Here is a 25,466-nt window from a genome sequence, read left to right on the forward strand (position 1 = left end):
GGTTTAAAATAAAAAGCGAGAAAAAACGGGGATCGACGTAAGCGTGGAAACGGGCTGGTCGCGTCGCGTCGATTCGATATCCTCCCTTGTGGTCGATAGGAGGAAATGAAAAAGCGGAGATAGAACGTAACGCAAAAAGCGTGTTCAATCGCGGACTAAATCGAGTTGTCCGATTAAAATAAACTAGCCAGGCCGCAGTGGTTCGTGGCGAAGGTAAAATAATAATCGCGGCGGTTTCCAGGCGTATCTCGCAGTGCGGTTCGTTTCCTCGAACACGGGGAAAAGCTGCGAGAGGTCGCGGACGCGACTCCAGCCTCTGTCGAGAAAGCGAAACTCTGCCGCGAGTCGAACTTGCCGGAAACGGTATCTCGTATGTTTCGCGATCGACCGAAACGCGTTGCAAGCAACGAGGAATAAACGGGGTTACCGAGCGTCGGCCGGAGAAGCGCGACCATGAAACCAGAGACACCGGTTCCCTTCGGCGAACCAAGTCTACGAAGAAAATTCAAGATACGCGCTAAATTCACGATAGCGGCAAAGTCGGCGAGATTCCGGCAAAAAGTGATTCGCGGTAATACGTCCGCGGCAGTCGCTCGTAGTTGGAACGCATTTAATTGCGAGGCAGCGTCTCGCGATCGAGCCTTGTATGCAAAATAACTATTCGTGGAAAAGTGAATCGAGTGGGTGGTGTCGCCAGTGCCGTAGCCGGTGTCGAACGAATCCTGCGCTCGTCGAACGAGTTTCGTTCGTGGACATCTCGTTCGTCGAGAGAGAAATCGGCGATGTCGCGTGTCAGACGCGTAGCGTGCCGCGCGACAGGTTTGCTTTTTGACAGGTTGCCTTTCTTTCGAAAGGTAAAAGGGATCCGGCGAAAGAGCGGACGAAAGGGAGAAGACAGGGTATCGCGGCGGCCCTGGAGGAGGAGGACGCGGAGAATGCGAGAGGGTCTGCGCTGGAATGGGAATCGGAGGTGGGAGTGAGAGTGGGAGTGAGGAATCGGGCGGGAGAGGCCATAGGAAAACCGGTTGCCAATCTGCGCGGACGTTGGACATCGGCGAACATACTAGCGGAGAAAAGGCTAAAAAGACCGGCACTCCGGTTTTCAGCAAACCGATCCGCCGATCGATTTTCATCGATTCTTGCCGCAGACCACCGTGAACGAAAACGTAAAATAAATGGTAAAAGCAATTACTCGTTAGGAGAGAGAAAATCCATCGGGAAGCCGGCGAACGCAAAGGCAACGCGCGCACGAAGAAAAACGCCACGACGAGGCCGTCGTCGATCCAGTTTGAAACCGAAACGATCATCGAGGATCGCGGGTCGGAAACTCGATCCCTAATCTCGTTCGAAGATCTAGACGCCGATCGATTCGTCTCCTCGCCCATTCCGCCAGGGCAGCAGCGTCTATCGAAAGCTTAAAATCTAATCGGCGTTCGATTAATCGCGTTCGTTTTTGCTATCGAACGGTAAAGGTTTGAACGCGGGATAAAGCTTGATAAAGCGATAGGATGGCGGACCGATGCATCGAGATTACGTCGTCCGGCGTGGGACTGATCTAGCGGATCTACTTTTTTCAAGGACGATGCATCGCGACGCGTGATCGACGGGAAACTTTTCCCACTTTTTCCACGCGGTAGAACTGGGTCTTAGGTGGCCGGTCGTTGAACGATCCTCGCGACGCGTTCAATTTTTACGGTTAAGGAAGAAAATAGCGGTGCACCACGAAAAATCTGTACAGTTATCGCGCCGAACACTCGCGATCTTTGACACGGGATTCTTTAGGTCGGTTTAGGTCGCACGAATGGCGATCCGTTGATGGAAGAAACGTGCCATCTTCCATTCTTCGACGCTTCTTTAACATTCCGTGCCACGCTGGCTACGACGTACCCTCGTAAACGTTATTCACCGTGGAAAGTTTTTCCACTAAAACTCAGCCGTTAGATGCTGAAAGGCTCTCGGAGGCTACCGTTTAAAACTCGACGCCACATATCCGCACGTTCCAGGCGATTCGTGCGAGGGACTCCATTCTCTCCGTGTATTTCGCGAGCTCGGCGCGGCCCGAGCAAAAACCAGGCTGAAAAAGATTATCGAGATCCGTCGAACGAAAAGGCAATTTCGATTCGGTTGTTTCACGCCTGGACTTAACTGTATCTGGATAATGCTACAGGCGTAATCGATATGAGGTAAAAAGGCAGCAGCGATCCTTTTAGACGGAGGGATAACTTTTTGCAACGAGTTAAATTTACTCCCTGCGTGGAGTTAATTTACGATCCTCGTTTCGTCGTAATTCACGGTGTATCGACGAGATCTTCTGGTCGAACGACGACCGAACGACGGAAAGCTTTAACCCGGAGTACCGATAGCGTAGATGACCTCTTCCCCTGGCGGATTTTCTGCGTCTCCGTAGTTCACGCGACTGTTCCTCCAGCCAAATATGGCGGATACCGGTCGAACCACTCGCTGTGCACGCGTGTCGTGTCACCGTGGCTGCGTGGGCACGCGTGCCTGTGCGTGTAGAGACGAAGGACGGACAGGAGCACCCACGGGCGAATTCCTGCCGTTCGACTATCGTCTCTCGATGCCGTATAAGCTGCTTCGCGAAGCACAGGCGAGCCGTAAAAATTGCTCGCCGGTACCTCGCCTCCGTTTTAGGCGGACGATATCTTCTTGCCGGTTCGAACAACGTCCGTACGCGACGATTGACACGTAAAGACCACCGCATTCGTCTCTTCTTTCGCCGATGTAGAACGAACCCGCACGGTTCTTTCTAGCCTCTTTCCTCGCACTTAATTTTCAAGACACGTCGTCGATCACATCGATCTTTGTGAATTTCGTTTACCAGCGAGTTTTCCACCGATCCTGTTCCCTGTTGTACGAGTACGGTTTCCATAAAAAATACGTTCGAATGGAATTCGTCGCTTCGTTTTTCTACGCTCGCATGTTACTGCATAGGTGAAACGCGTTAGACGAGTTCGGTAGTTCAGCTTCAAGGATTTTCCACCTACCGGATTTACGCATCTGGGACGTAATTTCAGGCTGGTCTCGCGTCGCGTATAAAGTAGCAATTTTCGAGAAAAGGAGTAGGTATGCATTCTTACCGCGTCTCGAGTTTAGACGACTCGACGACGTTTTCTTCGACGATGCTGGCCGCTTCACCGGAATAATCGCCTTTCCGTCCACCTGACCTATCGCGAGAACGCTCGACATAGCCGCTAACCGCTCGTTTTCGCCACCGATGATAATCGGTCGAATACGAGAGTATAACGTCGCGCGAGCTTCGTTGTTGCTCGTTCCCTTCATCGTTAATCATTCGCGCGCTCTTCCTCGATGATCCCGCAATTCCTCGATGTAGCCAGTCACTCGCAACTCGTTAACAAAGACGGCGTTTTCATCTAATAATCGTGGCCTCGAGTCATCGATCGCTTCGCCAGTCGTGCCTAAGTCAATGAAAATTCTTCCAGAGACTCTTCTCGGCTTTCGCCTTAATCGTTCGACAGCGCGGAAAGAGAACATCTTGCCGCTTCGATAGAGATCGATTCTTTGAGAAACGCGACGCGACCTTTAGCTCCTGAGACGTTCCATGAGGACAAACGTTAATAAATCGATAAAATTCCTCTTGCAGATCGACCTAAAGGCAAGCTTCACGAACAATTAATACTAACGAACGTAATAATTGCTACGACGTCCGAAAGAAAGCGCCATAACGCTGAACGAAATGGGTAATCTTAACGAGATAAAGATAGAAATACCGACGAAAGTCCTGCGCGTAAGGAGAAAACAAAACACACAGAAGAGCATTTTCTCGATCAGATACGAGGGCCGAGGTTGTAAAGAGAGTCGACACAGATCATAAAGTAATTGCAGGCACAGGCCCGTTAACGAAACTATCCTCCATCGATTCTTTAATATCTACGCCATCGAATTAACGAAGGATCGCAAAAACGATCACGACGATCGTTAATAAGCCGCGACGTTCTTAACCGACACGAGCATAAACGCCCGCTCTAACGATTAGTACGCGCGATGAATTCGCAAGTGGGATCGTTCGTCCGTGTAAAAGTCGATCGCGAACCAATTGGTCGAGATGAGATTCTTCGGCCGTAATTTATCGTCGGCGATTGACCGGATTGGCGAGCGTGACGTTGGCCGTTCGTACGTGGATTCGCGTATGAAGAAAACTTAATGGTACATGCAGCGTATTCGTGAGAATTAAAAAATCGTGTTGCTCGCGAGAACCGTATCGAATATGCAACACGAGCGCGTTATCGGAAGGGAGTCGCGCGTACCTACAAGTTCCCGGACTAGCGTCATTCGTGCGTGTTCCTCGACGGAGACTGTATCGTAAGATTCCACTGTTCTGCCAATGATCGTTACCTGTGCTATCAAAGGTAATAAATCTGCGCTGGTTCGCGTACGTTCCGCTGAGAACGTTTACTTATATGTGGCGATAATTGCACGTTATGGACCCCGCTAACGACACGGTTCGAATTAAAAATAAATTAAACGCGAGTACACGCAAAACGTACGGCCATTTTTCTTGGCTATGGAGACTGCTGGGGAACTCGGTCGAGAATCCTGTTGAGCCGGGAAAGGAATTCGCGACAAAGACGCGATATAACGAGGTCGTAAAGTTAGTTAAAAATCAAAGCGATCGTTTTGCCGACGTCGAAAGAATGGAATACGCGTGCTTTCAGACGCTCCGACTATCGAAATACAGTTCCATCGCCATCGCGAGATCGTTCAGGTTCGCACGAACATTTCTCTCGCATCGCTGTATATCCTCGCTGGTTAAGTCCGACCCTGCGAATCGTACACGTAATACGCGTTTGTTCGGAGTTCTTTCGTGTATATCCCTAACCTCGGAAATTCGGTTCAAAGGATTTTGTAAAATACGCGACTCGTCCGCTGCGCGTGTGCTTGCGTTCTACGTAAACGTTCCGCGTTTACCCTCGTCGTCCGTATTAATAAAGATATCTTTAGCCGAACTATGCAGCGAAATGGAGAACTTGAAACGATATTCGCGAACTCGAGAACTGTTCCCTCGCAGGGGACGTCCGAGAATCAACGTGGAAAGGACGAACTCGCGGAAACAATTAAATTCTCTGATCAGATAAGCGCGCGAGTATCCTCTGGAAAATGTATTCCGCGCTCGAGTCTGGAGCAGTACAAAGTCTGGATAATAAAGCGTGCCGGAAGTCGCCTGCGGATAGAGTCAGATTCGATATCTCGACGATGACAGTACAAGGAAGTCTGTTTCAACGACAAAGGATTGTTCTTCGTAGGATAAGCTCGCAGCGTTGGGATTACGCGAGCGAAACTCGTAGCCGTGGCATGGCGCGATACGATCTGGATTTCGATCGATGTCCAACCGTTTTCTCTTTCTACGAGCGAGCAGATGTGGGAAAAAACCGACCGTCACGGTTAGCGATGAAATTCCGTTACGCGTCGGTGGTAATCGAGGAATCGGCGACTTTGTTGGCGAAATACCGCGAATTCCACGGCTGAAAAGTCGACGCAGCTCGTTACGTTCCGCGTACAACAGATCGAAAGAATGCAGACCGAAAAAAATGCGCGTCGAACGGCCACGTAACGACGCGTGTGAACGTTTTATGCACCGGTGATCCGAAGCGTAAAATTGTTCAAATAATCGGCTTGGCTGTGGTGGACCGGTGGCGATTTAATCGTTGCCGAGATTACCGAAAATGTGCATAACGGTAGTCGCCGGCTTCGCGCATAATTTCTGCACGGATCGCCGCCATGATAAATTATTCATTCTGCATTTGGCGCGCGCGATGCACCTTGCTCCCTGTGTCTCTTGTATTTCGTGACTAGCCGCGACCCTACGGCCGACCGATCCTCCGGCGTCATTTGCATCGTGCCCGCTCCGCGATTATTTCTTCGAATCGTGGAAGGAAATCGACAGCCTCTTCTCCGTAGGAATCTTCCTGGAAAGCAACAGTCCGTGTCCTGGATGAAATTTTGGAGAGAAAAGAACATGGGAAATTAATGTGCTTAACGAATGATTGTAATTTATAAAATTAGAACAGCAGAGTATTTGTACGTGCATACGATGAAAAAAGTAACTTTATAAAAATGTTCTGCGGTAAATATTCGAATAATTTCGCGAGCCACTGCCGTTGTTGGATCGCTACTTCTCTCTCTCTTATCGTTACTCACGATTCACAAAGAGTCAACCAGCTCTAAACAGCTTGGAATTAGTCAGCGTGTTACCGAGTAGTTGCTCGCGCCATAGCCAAGAGTCAGAGGACTGACGTCATTCCCATTTAGATACATAGCGTTTCTGCCCGTTCCGCGGATTTCCAGCACCGCGTTTCGATATTTCTAGGATTTTTACGATTCCTATAGCTCGCGTTCGTCGGTTCATAGACAGCTTATCTTGGTACGACCTCGATACGCCGGCCCTGGATCTATTGTTTGCGCGCGACAGGATCGAACAGTAGCGGCGATACAAAGGACAGAGCGCAGATGACCCAAAGTTCCAACGTGGATCTCCGGATTTGTTCGTATCGCGGTAAAGAATAAGATTCTTTAGCTGCTGCCGGCGTTCGATCACATTATCGTCCACCTCGATGGTCGAAGTCCGGATCCTGCCTCTCAACGCGTCGTTTAACAACCGGCGGCTGATGCGAGGCAGAAAATAACGAAACGCGTGCTTAAGATTCGCTCGTGGCGTCCGAGACTTTGTGCCAATCTCCCGACGGAATCTGCCTAACGATTCAGCGAACGAAGAACCTCTTTACATCTTGCAGGCGATTAAGGGGAAATCACTTAGCTTTTGCTCTATCGAAATCGCTTGTTCATCATCGAAACCGGTCTGCTATTTTCAGTTACGTAATTCCAGCAACATCGAAAGGACGAGGATTTAGCATAGGAGATAGCAAGCAGATAACAGAGAGGCGTCGATCGTTGCCCTCGTTGTTTCAGGCATCCGACGATACGTCCAGACCGAGCGAGCGAACGCTCGTTCTTCGCCATTTTCGCTACGTTGAATAAAACGTAAGCACGAACGAGCATCGATTCGCGTTCGGACGTTCGATCTCTGATCCGGAGAGTAATCGTCAGACGGCGAACGGATGCTCGCTTACACTTTTATTTCTAAATTTTACTAGGCGCTCGCTCGTTCGATCGTAAACGCACCACGAGGACGCTCTAGGCTCTAGACTCTAGAGTTTTCGCGGTCATTCTTTCATTTCCACCTAACCCTATCGACGGAATCGCAGGGCGCTAACGATCGTTGATCATCGGTGATTTACAGCTGGCAGCTGTTGTAATCGGGGCGGCGCGGCGTTGCGCGGCGCGTAGCAGCGCGGCGTGTATCGCGCCGTGGCCAAAGGAACCGGAATGAAATCACCGTTACCGAGTCCGCTCCTCTTTTATCACTCTCGCGGCCAACCTGCTTCGCATCGATTACGAACTTTCGATCCTGTTACGCAGTCGTGGAACGCTTCGTGCGTTCTGTTCACCGCGTCTAGCCAGCTCGAGGCAACAGGCAGATTTCTCGTGTGATCTTCGGTCTCTCGATTGTAATATTTCGCGAGCTCCGCGATACGGCACATATCGTTTTACCACTCACTTGCACGCGTTTTCTCCCAAAGTATCGGAATAAATTCTCATTCTCGTAGATTAGCGTGGCAAGAATGAAATCAATCAGTTTGCCTTCTCAGACACTCGTACGTCTATCCGTTTTCTTTCGTTTGAAAATTATTTAAAAACGAAGCGATAAAATTCCTTTTACGATACCCCGTACAGGAAAAATTGCAAAGTCGAGACAGCTGTTGCCTGCAGTCATCTACAACGGTTAATCCTTAAGCAGACATTGAAATTGCTCGCGTCTTTTTCTGAGAAAAGGTAATACGCGAGGCAACACGCGCAACTGTTGCATTGTTGAAGGGAAAATAACTGACGGTGGCGCGTGGAGATCGAGAAACGACAACGCGGAGTAATTGAATTACGTACAGTGGTGACGTTTGAATTAGCGAGGCGGCGAATTTATTTGCATAACTGAGAAAACGTAGGCGTCCGTTTAATTAACGTCGTTGGTAACGAGGAATGGACGCGCTCCTTGGAAATTGTGGCAATTAATATCGCACGTTCTTAATTGGCAACCGATGTAGCCTACGAGTACGTTTATCCGAACTCTATTTATCGAAACAAAATGTTAGCTTAACGCCCAATTAAAATCTCTCTCGGATCGATCGGGTTATTCGTATTCGACTTTTTCGCGTTCGCGTAATCTGGCCTTGGATAGCTACAATTAGCATCGTATTATTACGTGTACGAAGTTGGACCGAGCACAAAGTCGAGAAGAAAGAATTTCGATTAGAAAATGTAAAATCAGAAATAACGTTACGCGACTCGACTCGTAAAATCGATTGACTTTTCGATATCGATGGTTGGTAAAGCATCGTGCGAGAGGACTCTCTGAGAAATCTATCTAGCGTAGAATCGAACGTACGAAACTCGCCTACCAGCAGCGTGTTCTAACTGTAACTTCGAAAGCGTATCGATTTACGAGCGATCCATTCCGCTTGCAACCGGAAGTCGTAGAAAGCTCTCGAAGGAATCTTGGCGATATAAAAGTTGGCTGCAACCGAGGCGATAGCCTTTTCAGTGTCTCCAAAACTGATCTCTCGGTTACCGTAGATATGCATGCGGGTGCTGCATCCCTGTCGATTTTGTACCGCTCGAAGTACCGGCAACGTTATAACGATGGTTGTTATTGCAGCACGGTACAGATCGTGAAGCTACGAATTGATTCCGTAGTCAATTTCGTGTCGGCGAAATGAAACGCGATTTCGTTTCGTTACAACGCGTATAATTGCAAGGTGTAATCCATTTCTCGTGCGAGTCGTTCTACACGCTGTGCAGCGAGATGAAGCTAAATCGAAGAAGCATCGAGTAACGGCATTAATTGATGCACTGACCGGCACAGTTGTAGTATCAATTATGTTATTATTATTATTATTATTATTATTGTTATTAATAACACGAATTACATATCCATAGGTATAAATATAGTAGTACGACTAGAAAAATGTTATACTACGAAATAGAACGTAGGACCTGGTAAAAGATCGTTAACAGGAAGATAATGGTATGTACGAATATTTTTTGTTGAACAAGATGTACGTAAACCGTGTAACAACCGGTAGTAAGTATGTGTAGAAGGGCACGCCTACGTAAGTACGTACGAGCTTCCTGCTCGACCGACCGATTCTTCGCTGCCGTCTACCTATCGACCAGTTTAATTGCTAGCTACAGATATTCCCGCCTTCGTGGTTTGCCCTTCTCGACTCACGGTTATTCGTTGTACAGTTAACGTCGCGTGGACGCACGGACAACGGGCCACGAATGCTAATCGCGTCGCACCGGATTTCCACCCTTTCTTTCGCGTTACTGTCTGCCTTACGTGGAAAATGGGGTCGAACGCACTGCGTGCATTTGTCGTCGAGAGACGCGCGACCGTGCGAGAACGTTTTGGCCACACTCGGCATCCCACTTGTAAGTCAATTTAAACGAATTAGGTGGTTCGTAGAGTTTCGGTAAAGGCCTCTCGTGGGAAGAGTTCGCTTTCGACTCTCATTGATCGTACCTTCGTTCTTATTTATTCAAACGACGGTAAATCAACTTGGCACCGTAATTCGTGCAACGCAGGGCGTGCTACACAGCGATGGTGCGTAATTATGCAGCTTGGTTCTCGTCTTAACACCAAGGTCAGTAATGGCCTGAAATTATTGTAATCCCGGGGATCGTACGTTGTCGTAATTTACGTCAATTCCTCCTTGTTTCCCGGCATCTTTGCGAAACAGTGGAAGAAAGGGCGCCCGAGAAGGTACAAGAGAAAGAGACAGAAAGCGGAAGAGTAGAACACCAGTCACTAGCAGGCGAATCCGGCAAAAAGCATCGACGATACATGGAACGTTTCGCCATCGACAGTGAAACCGATCTACCGATTCTCTTCGTCGAGCTCGCGTGTTGTCGCGAAGAAACACGGGAAACGAAGAAGAAAGCAGTAGGAGTTAATCTTTCTCGGGATCGAAGCAGTTATCCATGGTAGATATCGAGTCAAAATAAAGATAGCTTCAGAGTCTAGATGATCTATATGCTGATAATCACGGTTGAATCGCGATTAAAGAGGGCGTTTCAAAGGCTGATATTAGATCGTTGTACGCGAAGATTACTACGAACGATAGAGACATTTTGCGATTAAGCGGGAGAATTTTAAATACCACGTACGTGGAAACGAAAGCACAAATAAAAACACGACTGTGACAGAGAATGAATCGACAACGAACTGATTTCTAAGATCGATGTCGGATGTAAGAAATACGACTCGTGGAAAATCTGCAAACTCCGGTCCACACACTGGCGACACGGCGCGAATGCTCAAAAATATACGCAAGGCACGAAGAAAGACGTAAAAAGCGCAAAGCGATTAACGCGGAGAGCGGGCGAAGAAGCGTACGAAGGTCGCAGGTCGGGAAAACCACGCGAGAGCATAGGTCGACTTGGAGTTCTTCGTAGTCTCGCAGAGATCTTAATCTTCGAAGGACGGAGAAAAGATCGGAAAGAAATCGAAAGAGAGAACCGAGTAAAACGAAGCTCGATAGCGGGGGAGGAGGGGAAACGTACGGAAGAACGGAATTCTGAGAGAGCGAGGCGATGCGTGCTTCTCGGATTTAATGGCGGCAAAGAGAACAGGAAGGGATCGGAAACTCGGCGAGAATAATAAAGAAGAAAGGTACAGGGGTCACGTAGCCCCTCTCTCGCAACGTGGAGAATCGTTCGCGGAACGAAGAACAGGCAGCGTTCGGGCGAAACGATTATCCGGTAATGAAAGCGGATCCCTATCGGTGGCATAAATTACCAAGACAATAGGCCGAGTGTCCGAACCGAGCAGGGACGCTGGAAAAAAGTGTTTGCTCGTTGTTGGACCGTCGACGAGGTTGAAAAACTCGAAACAGGAAGTCCTCCGTGCGTCTGACAGTAGGGTAAATAAACGACATCGCGGCAGAACACGAGAGAGAGAGAGAGAGAGAGAGAGAGAGAGAGAACGGCGAAGAAGAAGAAATGGGAAGTTCAGGATCTCTCGCGGTGACTACGACGTTAGGTGAACGCCGCTGATCAAAACACAAAGAGGAGACGCAGGCGAGGAGGGAACAATAAGAAGAAGGAGAAGAAGGAGAAGAAGAAGACGAAGAAAAGAAAGGAACAACGAGTCGGGCATCGAAAGAGGCTGCTGCAAAAACGTAGCGGACGTCGAAAATGAAAAAAGGACTAGAGAGAAAGAAAAGAAGAAGAAGAAGGAGAAGAAGTAGAAGAGGATGAAGAAGAAGATGAAGAAGAAGATGAAGAAGAAGAAGAAGGAGAGGAAGAAGAAGAAGGTCACGGACCTCTGTCGAGAGATGGCTCGAGGATTGTACCTACTACAGGTGGTTGCACTGCCTGGGGAAACACTTTAAACTCGCTAATGGAAAAGACCGCCAATCCTCGGGCTATTTGAAAGTGACACAACGTGCAGTCATGTAATTTGCGCGTTAATCGCGACCTGATGGACTCGCGGAAACCGTGAACAACCAGTTACGGCAGACACGAGCTACGCGTGTGACTTTTCATCGTTCGTACTTGTCACGACGCGCGACGGCTCGAAAGCGAGACGGACATCGAGTTAACGATCACGAGGAATTTTCTCTTGCAGAAGGAAATCAACGAAAGGTTACGAAATTCCCCGAGAATGTACTATGTGTTAGTATCTGACTCACGGAGAAGAACAAATCTATCAGAGGACGGGATCGTTTAATTGCTTCGATTCGTAGGCAAACGTTATCGGTTCATCTCGAAACGGCAACCCGGTTTCTCGTTCGCCGACAGAGTTAGGCTGTGCGTGAAACTTTCCCGACTTCGTTCTCTTGTCGTAGGAAAGGTACGCCGCGTTCTTTAACGGCGTGTTGCCCGCGCGACGATGATACCTCACCGTGAATTATCGCCCGACCTGCGTAGTTGGCCGCGAAGTGCGTGTGCTACGTCCCGCGGAGATATCGCGCTTGTTCGAAAGATCAACGCTGCGACCATATATCAAACGACAGCCACGATATCGTTTCGAGTATACGGTATTTCTGGATGAAATCGTTGGTCGTGGCTCTTCGTAATCGCGCGGAGATCTCAATTATCGGCCATTGGATTTTTCTTCGTCGAGCGCCAGCCGATCGCCAGCGAATCTACTATTAGTCAAATACAATTATCGATGGCGATTTAACGATCACGAGGGGGCTACATCGATCGCGATCGAATCATCCGAAAATTGAATTATCCGAGAAGGAAATGAAGTACGCGTCGCGCGGTTATTTCTTCTCCTATCTCGTCGCTTTTTCGCGGCCGGATACAACGTTCTTACATCGCGATAATGTAAACCGGTGGTTTAGGTGTATCACACGGACGTTACTCGCCAACGGTGAAAGTATCCATCGTCGAGTTCCGCGAATAAACAGGGTCCAACCTAAAGGGACGTACATCAGAGCGCGGATTTCTCGAGCGCGCAATGTCGAGCTGCTCGCTTTTCAAGGTCGGGACGTTTACGACTTTATGGGGCAATTACGGTGGTATACTGCAAGTTAGTTTGCGGCTACGTCGTACTTTTCGTCTTCGTTTTTCTCGCGTTCGCCGTCGGACGGGATTCCTCTTTGCAAGTTTCTCGCCCATTTTTTCCGAAACGCGTCTAATCTTCTCCTACCATTCTCCTCCGAAATTGGAACGATTTCTCATACGAAATCCCTTCTGGGTTTTTCTGTTCCAGTTCAGAGCAAAGTGAGATGCTCGGAACAGTGGATGGAGGTTGACATCGTAAGGAGTAGTCCGCAAGCGAGGATATATCTGCAACAGATGAAGGACTTTCCAGGTAAAGATCGATTCCCTTCGTGTTTCTGGCTGTTGCCGGCTGTACGCCGACGTGGCCGTGAGATATAGAAGCGGGATGCAAAGGTAGACGCGTATTTTACACGTTGAAACGTATCTTCTTTTGCAGACGAAGCTTGCAAACCTCGGCTTAGCAACGGCGTCGCCACGTTCCGATTACCGCTCTTAGAGCAGGACATGTTGCGATGCGGTATCACTAGAGTCGTTAACAAAGTCACGGTAGGGAGTAATTACGAGTCCGATCGCTGATAAAACTATCGCATCCGAATAATTAAAATGATCGAATAATTTACCGAACACGGCGGTGCGCCGCCTGATTTATGGATCGTTCGATCGACTTTGTCGGATCTGATCGAAAGCTGTTTTCTTTGAACCTCGTGATTGACTGCACGTGTAAAATAAAAACAGGTTGGCTTCGAGCTAAATAAAATCAAAGGATCGCGACGTACGGTCGAACGAACGTATCGATTCGTGCTCAGAGTTGGCGATAAGTCGTTAGGACTCGTTTCATTGTTTCGATCGGCGATCCCATGGATTCGAGCAAAATTACACACGCATAATGATACACAGGGTCAGAAGGTGTACTTTCATCGGATAATAGTGGAGGAGCCGGCGGATTCCAGCAAGCACACGTTCACCGTAAAGTGTGTTATCACCGAAGTGGTTGTGAAACCTGGAATCTCGATCGCAACCAATCACACCGCGGTTCGACGCAGCGTTCTTCCAGCAGGTTTCCAGGAACCCGAGTGAGTTTATCTTTCACCTTGATATTCTGTTTCTGCGCTATTTATTCTCTAAACTTATTCGCACGATTTTCCACTTGTCGTCTCACGATAGAACTCCGTTTCCGATCCGTTGGAATCGCATGATCCAGCCTTCGCCGTTCGTAGGTTAAGCGAACGTGCGCGCGCGATAATTGCGTATTCGCGTCAAGGACAATCTATTCGCTTCGAGCGATCGCGAGAACAAGCAACGACTAAAATTATATTTGTAACTTTCATCCATCTGTGACTCTTTGTTTTGCGAAGTTCCTTGGCTCTTCGATAGTTTAAACGGTTGCAACCTTCCGGGCTGCGCCTGCAGTGAAATAAGATCATGCCTAGTCAGATCAGAGGTTCGCTCTTGCTTCGTAACAAGCGATTAATCGCAATTGTACAGACAGCTGATAAAACTGTTTGATCAAAGGGGAACGGTAATTCTCGATTTAGGTACTGCTTGTTGGCTTACTGGTAATTATTCGCGTCATACTGATATATACAGTGAGAGTCAAAAGCGAGTATACATTACGTCTTGCATACAGACTTACCTACGTAATATTAACGTAATATTACGATATCGCGATAAGTAACATAACGTTTTTCAACAAATTTCGCTTCTTCGAGACGTATACTCGCCTTTTGATTTTCACTGTGCCGTTGGCAAGATGCTCCGAACCTTTTACCTTTTTGCTCGGTCTAAAATTATATTTTTCGAAACGATTCGCTCAACCGTTAGCAACCTGCGCCGAACGATCGAACGTTTCAGTAACATAGATTTGCAACGAGATACGCTTCTGGGAACTCGAATGGCTTTTTGTCAATACATGGAATATAACAGCGGTGGGGATAAGCAAGGAGGCCAAAGCGTACCGCGGATAATAAGTTCAAGTATTCGTCGCTTTCTAATTCAAACGAGCGCGAGCTAAACGAAGATGGACGTTTGTTGTGGTCGCCAAGTTGATTCATGATTCCACGTTCCATTTATTCTTCGAGTCTATACCGGCGCAGGTGCTGGAAAACCTGAAATGTAATTTTAGCCTTGCGTACATCGCGTCACAGAGTCTCCCTTCCTTTTCCTGCTCGTTCGATAAAACTGACTTCTCCACAGTCATTCGTATTCTCCGTGTATTACTGGTAAAACGTTGGGCGCGCGACCATCCAAGGGGATCTTTTTGTTTGCCCGGAACATGTAAATGTCGCTTAAGAGACACTAACGACCGCTTCGAAGTAGGCTCCGCGTGCCGTTTCTAAACGTTAAACGGCCTGTTAAAACCTTGTTTGAATAAATCGTATATCCACAGGATTTTCCACCATTCGTTCCAATAATAGTCGACGAGTTTTCAAACTCGATCCTCTCGAAAACGAGGCCTCCGATGTAATTTCGTTACCCTCGATCTTCTTACTTGGAATCGTAGAATCTCTTCTGACTTGGCCATTAACGTAATTTTAGTTGGCAACAGAGTAGACGGCTGTCAGAGGCCTCTTCCTATTTTCCGTCGATGAAAGTCGCTTCGCGAGGCGACATTCTTCCCTGGTATACTCTCCGTGGCAGCCATACGCGCGCTGAATTTTTGTCTCGTTCCTGTTTCGCGCCGCTAATTTATTGGTACTAATCGATCGTACCTCGCCGTGACCGTGGATTCTGCGAATCGTCGATGTCGCCGCTCAACCAGGAAGCCGTAAAATCTTTATTGTTGAATTATCACGCGGTATCTCGCGTGGCCGATGCTCGGGGTCGAGCTACGCACTACGGGCAAATTCTTTCTCGATCTTGATAACTGTTTCTGCTTCCACGAAGTCGATGGAATTGCATGCCTGCCCGATTGGATGCGTCCATCGCGATTAGGGATCACCGTCGACCGCATTGGCCGACTATCGAGGGATGATCGAACAACTGAAAATTCCTCGGATACTCGGCGATCGCGTTGTCCATATACATCCATTCGATCCACGGATGATAACAGATGCGAACGAGAAAAACAACCATCGACGATCGTGTCATCCAAACGGAAACTTCGTCTTTGTCCCTGTTTTTTTTTCTGGCTTCGTCATCGTCCTCTGTCTTTAGTACCGTTCCGTTCGCCTGTGCCGTTCGATCGTCGAAAGACGTACGACGCAGAGACTCGAAGGAAACGACCGATGAGACGGCAGAAGTGGAAACGCGATTCAGGTCGATGCTAAGATTCGATGACTGTCGAAAGTAACCCAGGTCGCAGCACAGTTCGCCGCACTTTTCCACGTTTTCTTGCCAATCGCAAACAGTTTAATTTTGCTTCGGCCGACTACCGAATCATATAGACGTTCGCTCGTAGTTTTTGCCCGGAAATTACATTCAAACGCATCTTCCTCGTGTTCGATAGTTCCATTTGCCAGATGGCCGCGTGTTATTCCCATTTCAACGGGAAACAAAGTTTCTTTCGTGGGTAGGAATTTTATGCGCATCTTTTGCTTCCTGTGACAGCGTGATCGACATCAGGGGAGAGATTTCCGAGTCGGCACCGGTACCGATATTGGGAGTCGGCGTCAGGCAAGGTGGCAATCTCGTTACCGGGGAACTGAACGTTAGCCCAGGTACGCCTTTGCAGATGGAGATCTTCCTGGACAATGGCTCCGCTCCCGTTTATGGACTCTTGGTTACTTATATGTTGGTCACCGATACCAAGACACAGGAGGAGACTATTATTATCAATGGGTGAGCAAACAATTTCTACTTCCTTCCTATTTTAACCCTTTGATGGTGTAGCGAAAGAAACCGGTATTTTAATTTATCAAACTATTTATCAAGCTAACGGCGTCACAATCATTTTGTTTTGAACGATAAACGAGATTAAAACGATATTAAGAGACGAGTAGCATCAGCGACTACTCTATCTGCTCTAGCTAGGCCGATGATCGCAAACAAAGCGGAAATAAAAAGGAAAAGAGCAGGAAAAGAACAGAACGAACGATCCGGAAAATAATCGAGACGTTTCGTATCTTCTTCTGGTCAAAGGGTTAAAAGGGTTGAAATATACGAAAAAGAAAATGTCATACGTAACTCTTTCTACCCTCAGCTGTTCCGTGGACCCATATCTGTTCGAAAATTTCAACACGGTGGATGGGGACTTTCTAACAGCGAAATTCCGAGCTTTCAAGTTTCCAGAGAGTACCTACGTCCAATTTCGTGGTACTGTTAACGTTTGTTTGGACAAATGCCAAGGGGTAAGACGCAATTCTTCCGCATCACACGCTCATCGTCATTTAGCGAAGCTTACTCGAATATCGCGTTCGCATCGTTATGCCAATATCTAATTTCATCTACACCTAATGTATCCGATATTTCAGATCGAGTGCAGCAATGGTCAAATTGGATTCGGCAGAAAGAGAAGAGCCATCGACGTCTCAAATACTGACAATAACAAGCTGTTTGAAGTGACTATGTCTGCTCTCATTAAAGTGGATTTCGAGGAAGACGCAGTGGTCGATAAAGGTAGATCGATCGCCATGTCTTATTCCAATTTTATTATAGTTTATTAATTAAAATTCTGTATTTAACAGCCTTATCCGAGTTATACATCAGAAGAGGAAAGAACAGGACAAAAGCCAGAGCTGTGATCGCGGAAGAAGTGAGAGAGCAACCAGCTCCGACCACGATTAGGACAGAAGAAAGAGCTTTCATAGCGCAAGAGGTTAAAGAACAGTTCAAATATAAGGTTACCGAGACGGAGATAAACGGCTCGTCGTGTAGAACTGCAGTTGCAACCTTCGTCCTCGTTCTGTTCTGTCTCTGCAAATTTTTGTAAGATTCGAAGGGAACGATCTGCAAACCGATGAACGATCGTTGACTGTAAATAGAAAGCGGCTTGAGAACCGGCAGGATTCGAGTATATCGTGGATCGTGGGATAAAAGAATGGATCGAATGTTTAGCCGGATGTTAGCAGATATATCCTTTTCCTTCCTACGTAAGGAAAGACACGCGTATTCGTGCGCGATCGAATGCATATTCGCTTTGTACGATATCGAATCGAGTTGACGAACAAGATCCCGCCCAGTTAACATCGTTCGAGATTTTTACCACTTTGGACAATATTAGGGACAATGTTAATGGAAAGAATTACGGCCGTGAAAATCTTAGAATTGTGATTGATCGTTCCAGAGATATACAAGGATTACTGTATAGGAAGAATAATCACGAAGCTTCGAGTTTGGGTTAATTAGCATCTGCTCAAGAAATTTCTCCGTTCAGCGACCGCCAAATTTTCGCTCACCTCTTCCGTTCTCGCAATCCGCGTTACTTCATTTCCCAGCTGTACCCTCGCGAATAACCGCATAACAATACAGCCGCTATACTGCCAGAAGAAAATTGGCCTTTGCGAGCGGAGAATGTCGAGGAGACCTAGTCGCGCGACGAGATGTAACAAGGTGATGTGACTTAAGCAACTTAGACAATTACGAGGTAATTAATTGCTGCTATAATCTCAATATAATTATAACGGAACGCGCAAAATGTAAAATAACTCTTAATAAAGCGAGAGAATACGCGCGTGGACGCGTGCTCGTTGTTTCGCATCCATGAAGAGATGTTCCCTACTTTATAGACGCGTTAAGGAACAAAGATAGAAGGCTAATAAAGACGCGCATAGAAATATACTTATATATATATACATATATATATATACATATATATATGTATATGTGGAATGTTTAATGATCATGTATACATGATAACTTTGTATAAAAAATATATATCTTTGGCCTAAAATTTTGTTAGGGAGGTTACAAACATCGGTTCATACTTTCATAATTACAGGTCACTGGTTGCATCGTTGAACACGAACCTTACATTCGGAAAATTCCAAATTTAGTTTCTGGTATGGGTGCGTTCAGCGCTGCCGATAGACTAAGGCCTAATACCACTCTAGTGTCGGTCGGATTGATCACACCGTCGTCCCAAAGTCTGAAAAACAATTTACTCTCAATTTGCTCTCATAAAGTGAAAGAAATAACAGTACGTGAAAATCTACCTGGCACTGGCATAGTACGGACTGCTCTCCTTTTCGAATTTCTCTATGATCGGTCTTTTCAGCTCCTCCTCCTCTTCCGGGGTCCACTGTTACAATCGACGAGATTATATCGATAATTGACAAGACAATAACAGAACGAATTTCAATGTTTTGTACCTCTTTCCCATCGCGAACACGTTGCTGCTTGGTAATTTGCGCTATTACATTCGCAGCCTGTACCCCTCCCATCACGGATATTTTTGCATTCGGCCAGGTATAGAGAAATCTTGGCGAATAAGATCTACCGCACATACCTGCGTATGTATCAAAATTAAACAAACTGAACACGACTCGAACAGTCGTTTATCAAATGCAAAGTACCGTAATTTCCTGCTCCGTACGAACCACCGATCACCACCGTAATTTTGGGCACTTGAGCGCAAGCCACGGCGTTCACCATTTTTGCTCCATTTTTAGCAATGCCCTCGGCCTCGGCATCCTTGCCCACCATAAACCCTGCAGTTTTACAATGACCAGATGTATTAGTCGTGGGAACGCGGCAATTTCATTCAACGAGATACGTACCTGTAATATTCTGCAAGAAAATAAGCGGTATCTTTCTCTGAGCGCAGAGCTGCACGAAATGTGTGGCTTTTAACGCGGCCTGCGAAAACAGTATGCCATTATTCGCAACTATTCCCACGGGGTAACCGTAAATTTTCGCGAAGCCGGTAACCAACGTTTCCCCGTACTGCGCCTTAAACTCGCGAAATCTCGATCCATCCACGATCCTCGCTATCACTTCTCTGACATCGTACGGTCGCTTCAAGTTTACGCCAACTATACCATAAATTTCATCGACGGAATACAGTGGTATGTCCATCTGTTTGTCCAAGTTTACGTGCATCGGTCTTTGTCTATTTAAGTCTTTCACAATCTGACGAGCCAAGTACAAGGCGTGAGTATCATCCATGGCATAATGGTCGGTAACTCCAGAGGTTCTGAAATTGAAACTCCAGAACCATAATCGAAAACAAACGATGTGTCCAAATGTACTTGTTAATTACCGACAATGAACCGTCGCACCGCCCAACTCCTCCGGTGTAACATCTTCGCCAGTAGAAGCTTTCACCAAAGGCGGACCAGCCAAGAAGATAGTACCCTGATTGCCAACGATTATGTTTTCGTCGGCCATAGCTGGCAAGTATGCGCCTCCTGTATAAATTGATTAAATGTCATTGCGAATAATTGGCGTATAACAGTGCCGAGAGATTCAAGTAGAATACGCGGATCATAGTCAGACCTGCTGTGCAACTTCCCATTACTACTGCAATTTGCGCGATCCCCTTCGAACTTAGGATCGCCTGATTGTAGAAGCTTCTTCCGAAATGCATTTTATCCGGAAATACCTCGGCTTGTCTAGATAAATTTGCGCCACCACTGTCTACCAAATATATGCATGGCAAATGATTCTCTTCCGCAATTTCTTGAGCTCTCAAGTGCTTTTTCACCGTGATTGGATAGTACGTGCCCCCCTTCACAGTCGGATCATTTGCAACTATTACGCATTCAGTGCTAAATGGTGACGACATATTTTTAACGTAATTATCAAAGAATTTTTTCAAGTCCGGAAATTGGAAATACTTACCCTTCTACCCTGCCGATGCCAGTAATAATTCCACCAGCTGGCACTTTCTCGTTATCGTACAGTTCGTAACCAGCTAACTGAGAAAATTCGAGAAAAGGAGATGTCGGATCGAGAAGCGTGTCAATTCGTGCTCGTGGTAAAAGTTTTCCCTTTTTTACGTGTCTTTCTCTCGCCTTTCGTCCCCCGCCCTCTACTACCTTTTCGACTGTCTCTTTTAGTCTATCTACCATACACTTCATTTGTACATAATTGTCCTAGAAACATTTTTTTACCAACTCCACATTCGTTCTGACAATCGTTTTTAACCTCCAACCAGTATCATTGGCTCATAGATAATTACTATAGAGTTTATTCAATCATAATTTGTATTTTTTACTTTACGCAACGAAAATCACTGATAGTCATTACGATGACAGTCATAAAATGTAGAATAAAATTAATCAAATACTAAATATTAGAAATCATAATTGTACAAATACTGTTATTAATTATCCCGATTTGGCAAAATAATTCAAGCTGTGTGATCGCTAATGATTCAACGATAACCAATTGAGAGCCAATTATTTTCATTATTCGAAACATTGCATGCACTGTTTTTAATAAATTATGAAAAAAAGGCGCGCGCAATGTTCGTAACGTTTGTATTACGCGCCATACATCATCGTGAGTCAGTTGTGCAGTCGTCCATCACGCTCCGAATGCATTTAAATAAACGATATCGATTTATCTCGCTCAAGTGATAAAATAATCCGTCCGTGCAATTAATATCGCGATAATTTTTACATCCCTTTCAAAGTGATAAGTTAATATCGAAAGTGGAATCCTTAAAGAGATTAGTTTCAGGATGGTTCGTTTATGAATGAAATGCGCATGTACTCTCGTTCTAACCTGATACTCCGGCGACTTGGTGTCTTGTTCACTACCGATAATGATAGCTTCATCGTGAAACGTTCTTGTAGTACGGCGTAAATTTCTCATAAAAAGATTTCCTTTCCTTAACATCCTTATTAATATCGATCTTTCTGTTACTTTACTTTCGTGAATTATATGTAACTATAGCGCGTACTATGATCACTACACTTTACGCTTGCTTATATACACAGCAGCTACAACAATGTAATTCACTTATTTTTGAGACCGAGCTACGCTGCCATCTCAGTGAAGTTATTCACAGTTCGGAGACTCAAGTTTTTATCGTGATATGCGGTGGGAATAACACATAATAGTAGCAGACTACTTATCAAAGCATTGTGAAGAGAGATAACTTTTTTCAATTCAGGATCACGTAGGGTCAATGATATAATACAAAATACGTCAAGATATCGTAGATTTTTCAATAGAACGAAACATAAAAATGTTTTTGTTGCTTTTATTAATTAACGATGTTAAATTTTATATCTTTTACGATCGATGATGTAAAATGGTATAACATAAACAAAAGATAGACAAATTTTTAATTAATACATATTAAATTCAAATAATTGGTACGCATTGCATTTTATAGATGGTGCTCAGATCGCAGGTTTGTGCTAGATGTCGTTGGAAACGGAGGTGTATCGCTACGCAGTATCCGTTTTGCGTTGCATTGATGAAAGGTTTAGAAAAAGGGTGAAGTTTGAGAATACTTTATCAATCGTGAACGAATAACAAACGTGTCTCGACTGATAAGTACCTAACGATAGTCAACGTAGAAGCAAAGAACGTGACAAGGTATTAGATCAAGTTCGAGAAAAATTTGAAAGCTTACAGAATGCCGGACATATCCAGTCTATCTCATTACCCTTTAAAGGTAAATATCATTAAAGTAACATTCGATTTGTCATTTCCTTGAATAATTCTACTTTGGAATCATTTGCTTTATTCCTATTCGTTGCACGTCATATTCCTTACTTTTTCTCGTTTCGCTTTGTTATCGCTTTCCGCTCGAGCGATTACGACGATTTCTCATCGATACTCGGTGTTTCCAATTATGAGAACAGATGTCAGATAACCTCCTAAAATTGTAATTACCTTTTACGAAGGCTTTACCGTAGTTCTTTTCGACGATGCATGTTTTCTAAAGAGTAAAATAGAATTATGTAAGGGCACGGCAATGAAACAATTCCATAACTTGTTTGACAAGTTTCTCGTATTATCAAGGCGGTTTCTACAATACCGCAATTGCATTATCAAGAATCCGTTGCCTAGAAAACTCTACTTATTTAGCATTTTAAGATCATTTTTTATGATCTTGTCGGATTTTTTCAGGTGATATTTGCAATTCATTTAGTCCTAGTAACATGGTAAGAATAAACTTTTTGTTTACTGTATACTAATCTGCAATTTAGAAAATATTGTAAAGTACTGTAATGTATGGAATGTCATATTTGTACTACATAGTTAAACGATGGATTTCTAGGAGCATTCAGGGACATTGGTGCCCAAGGTCTGTAATGTTTTACAATTTTCTTTTCTTCGTTTGTTTATTGTGGGCTATTCACAATATCGAATCAGACGAACCTCTGCAATTTGTAAGCATTTAACCATTCATATATATTTTATGGTTCTGGTAAGATCAGTGTTTGTAATAGAATTATATATTTTAGGCACTTTTTATAAATGTACTGTCCATTTTTTTTGACATAGTAACATTAGCAGTCTATTTCCCATCAATGTGTAAGTTGGTGCCACTTACTATCAAATTTAAGACTAACACTTAAAGCTTGATAAATTATATCGTTGATTAACCTCCCTACGCAGAAGATATATCAATCTGATCGCACGAACTTGTAGATGTATCTGAGACGCTTAGTGCAACAATTATGATCATAAACATGATTGTTCGCATCATCACAAGCGTATATCTTCTACGAATAGGCCAAGCAAGAGGTGGATGTTTATCCACGATGTTTACTACAGGTCCTGCAATGGGTCAGTAATACATTGGAATACAGATGTTTTGTAGGCCTGCGTTGCTTCTACAAAGTTATGCTTTGAGTAGGTGCATGACATCTTTTGTTTCAAGTATGCACATTATATCGCACAGTTTACACTACGTTGTTTATAATGGTATTTGTGAATGTAATGCTTGATACGATACAAACTGTTTACAATGTACAGTGTTTTATTTGCAACCATGTTGAACTATGCACTGTGTCGTACTGCCTTTTTTTGTATGCGTGGTTCACAATTTGAAGGGGATGGGGAACAAACTTTTATGAATGTTTTTCTATTTTAGGCTTTGGTCGACAGGATTACGAGGACATATCTCATCCGATTCCACAAAATTCCGATTTTGCTGGAGTTTAAAAATACGATATGACATTACTAAAGTTCGATACGTCGAAAATTACGCGATATCGTTGTCGTATCTCTCGTAACTCGTAAGAAGTACGCGCACGTATAATCACGTCACTGACATTAAATATTACTTTATTTATATATTTTAGAATCTCTAACAACGATGACATTCAGTGCAATCTAGAATTTTTATTTTATGTATATACCGTATGCAAATAACGCTCCGTCGATACGCGATGACACGAAAAGAACCGTATATTATTATATCATTATAATAAAACTTAACTTAATTATACGTTTCATACGCCCAACCTATAGATTTTATTCTGTACAATTATTTGTACTCGTAACATGTGAATAAAAATTTTCATTGCAACCGTATGCCCGAACTCCTTAGGTTTTCATGGACTGTAATCTTTAATCTTCAATCTCTTAAACTTATTATTTAAGGCTACATTGTTCGTAGATTAATGAAAAAAAAAGAAAAAAGTAGAAAACGAATAATCATTGGATTAATCCTCTGATGGGCGGGCAGGAGATTATAAATCAAATTTTGATTAAAGCAGGATAAATACGCTATTCAATATTGCTGTCTTTTGTTTACGATGTTTGCTTAATTCGAATTACTTTGTTGAAAATAATATAAGTTCTTTTCAAATATTAATCATTTTCCAAGAAAAAAGATATTCTCTTATACTCTTTTGCCCGTCCACCGGAGAATGACTAGACAATAAGGAAGATAAAGAAATAACGATTATGTTTGATTAACGATAAATATATTTTTGCGAAGGTGTCGAAAGAGGAAAGAATGATATTCAAAGCAGCCGCGTAGCGACAGTGGCGCGAGTCAGTGGAAAAAGAGTGGCGCCACTGATGAACTATAAGAGCCGCATCGGTGAGGCGGCGTGGTTCAGTAGTGTGCGTGACCGTTCCGGGAGGAGGGTGACTCCACGCGCGGCCACACCGCGAAACCGTGCCCCACTCGCCTCAACCACGAACGTCCACTCGTTTTCTCGTCTCGTGAAAACATGGCGGCCAGCGACGACGAGCCGATGCATCTCTACGAGGTCTTTCAAAACTGCTTCAATAAGATCGCCAACAAGCATCCTGGTGAGTGTCGTCAGTCACTGAAACAATATTCATTAAACACAGAGAATCAGGAGAATTCTGTGCTGTGCGTGTACCGTGTGAAGATAGAGCGACGGAGTCTCTTGTGTCTAGTGTCTTCTGCGAGAGCACCGTGCATTAAATGCAGCAAGCGTCGCTTTTGGTGGTTCCCTTGTGTCAACGAATCATTTTACAAAGGGATAGGAAGAATTCGAGTGTTGTGTTTCGGTCGATCGAGCTCTTGATCACGTCGACGATCCGTGCCGGACGATTCTCTCGACTGACTCGCTCCGTTCTGTGTTTTGGTTTGCTTGTCAGTGCTTTGGACAGTGCTGCCCCGTCGTAGTGAACTAACCCCCCGAGAGAGAGAGATTAGTTCTCTTCCTTGTGCTTCGTGTATCGCTATTATTGTTCTTTCGTTCGTTTAAACTCGAATACTATTTGCATATTGTCCGTGTGGCGTACTAGACGTCGAAAATATAGTCGACATAACCTAGACATCGGAGACTCGTCGCTCTCTCGCTCGCTGTCATGTGCAACAGTCGATCGAAACTGTTGTGATACATTTGTAAAGCGTCCGTGCGACTAATACCGAAAACAACAACGTTAGACATTAATGCATTATTATTTATTTCGCGTATCATCGACGTTCGTCGATGTAGCGATATTCGTTTTCAAAAGTTGGCCCCCGATTGGGCGAGACAACCGAGACTCGATCATGTACCACGTGTCCTCTCGGCGACGCCGCTGGAATCGTT

The 25,466-nt window shown here is 45.1% G+C and overlaps 3 protein-coding genes across 5 annotated transcripts in view; 2 read left to right on the forward strand and 1 right to left on the reverse strand.

The window, feature by feature from the left end:
• Nucleotides 1-18,240, forward strand: part of LOC100749148 — a 20,849-nt gene extending 2,609 nt beyond the window's left edge. Inside the window, exons 1-8 of one of the 2 annotated variants that reach the window (XM_033324627.1) lie at nucleotides 11,746-11,766; nucleotides 12,815-12,916; nucleotides 13,043-13,152; nucleotides 13,504-13,679; nucleotides 16,153-16,383; nucleotides 16,745-16,892; nucleotides 17,016-17,160; nucleotides 17,229-18,240. In XM_033324627.1, coding sequence (XP_033180518.1) covers nucleotides 11,763-11,766; nucleotides 12,815-12,916; nucleotides 13,043-13,152; nucleotides 13,504-13,679; nucleotides 16,153-16,383; nucleotides 16,745-16,892; nucleotides 17,016-17,160; nucleotides 17,229-17,473 — 1,161 coding nt within the window. In that variant the 5' untranslated portion in view covers nucleotides 11,746-11,762 and the 3' untranslated portion in view covers nucleotides 17,474-18,240. Of the gene's footprint in view, nucleotides 1-11,745; nucleotides 11,767-12,814; nucleotides 12,917-13,042; nucleotides 13,153-13,503; nucleotides 13,680-16,152; nucleotides 16,384-16,744; nucleotides 16,893-17,015; nucleotides 17,161-17,228 lie in introns of those variants that run through there. The other variant, XM_003494873.4, reaches the window with a different exon arrangement.
• A 77-nt stretch (nucleotides 18,241-18,317) lies between these two features.
• On the reverse strand, nucleotides 18,318-21,663 carry LOC100749270 (methylcrotonoyl-CoA carboxylase beta chain, mitochondrial). Its single transcript, XM_003494874.4, has 9 exons — nucleotides 21,211-21,663; nucleotides 20,323-20,576; nucleotides 19,978-20,249; nucleotides 19,742-19,889; nucleotides 19,260-19,675; nucleotides 19,056-19,190; nucleotides 18,852-18,988; nucleotides 18,696-18,781; nucleotides 18,318-18,628 (listed from the first exon to the last, which is right to left on the reverse strand). The coding sequence occupies exons 1-9, from the start codon at nucleotides 21,322-21,324 to the stop codon at nucleotides 18,511-18,513; spliced, it is 1,680 nt and encodes a 559-aa protein (XP_003494922.1). The 5' UTR covers nucleotides 21,325-21,663; the 3' UTR covers nucleotides 18,318-18,510.
• Nucleotides 21,664-21,837: 174 nt separating this feature from the next.
• On the forward strand, nucleotides 21,838-23,982 carry LOC112212004. 2 transcript variants are annotated; one of them, XR_002947950.2, is made up of 6 exons: nucleotides 21,838-22,111; nucleotides 22,570-22,604; nucleotides 22,721-22,832; nucleotides 22,908-22,977; nucleotides 23,095-23,298; nucleotides 23,540-23,982. XR_002947950.2 is itself a non-coding variant. In XM_024372250.2 (6 exons), exons 1-6 carry the CDS (start codon nucleotides 22,073-22,075, stop codon nucleotides 23,608-23,610), a joined length of 465 nt encoding a protein of 154 aa, XP_024228018.1. In that variant the 5' UTR covers nucleotides 21,840-22,072; the 3' UTR covers nucleotides 23,611-23,982. The 2 variants fall into 2 exon arrangements, 1 of the variants encoding a protein (XP_024228018.1); XM_024372250.2 differs by having other exon boundaries at nucleotides 21,840-22,111; nucleotides 23,095-23,232.
• Nucleotides 23,983-25,466: the final 1,484 nt, after the last annotated feature.

Source organism: Bombus impatiens, unplaced genomic scaffold (genome assembly GCF_000188095.3).
Source record: "Bombus impatiens unplaced genomic scaffold, BIMP_2.2 scf_4016, whole genome shotgun sequence".
NCBI classification, from domain to species: Eukaryota; Metazoa; Arthropoda; class Insecta; order Hymenoptera; family Apidae; genus Bombus; species Bombus impatiens.

Coding starts and splice junctions, on each gene's coding strand:
- LOC100749270 (XM_003494874.4), bottom strand. CDS start 21,324: ATGTTAAGGAAAGGAAATCTTTTTATGAGAAATTTACGCCGTACTACA. Junction 18,989..19,055: donor GTACGGAGCAGGAAATTACG/GTACTTTGCATT, acceptor ATACATACGCAG/GTATGTGCGGTAGATCTTAT. Junction 18,629..18,695: donor CCGTACTATGCCAGTGCCAG/GTAGATTTTCAC, acceptor ATTGTTTTTCAG/ACTTTGGGACGACGGTGTGA.
- LOC112212004 (XM_024372250.2), top strand. CDS start 22,073: ATGCCGGACATATCCAGTCTATCTCATTACCCTTTAAAG. Junction 22,605..22,720: donor CATTTAGTCCTAGTAACATG/GTAAGAATAAAC, acceptor ATGGATTTCTAG/GAGCATTCAGGGACATTGGT. Junction 23,233..23,539: donor TACTACAGGTCCTGCAATGG/GTCAGTAATACA, acceptor TTTCTATTTTAG/GCTTTGGTCGACAGGATTAC.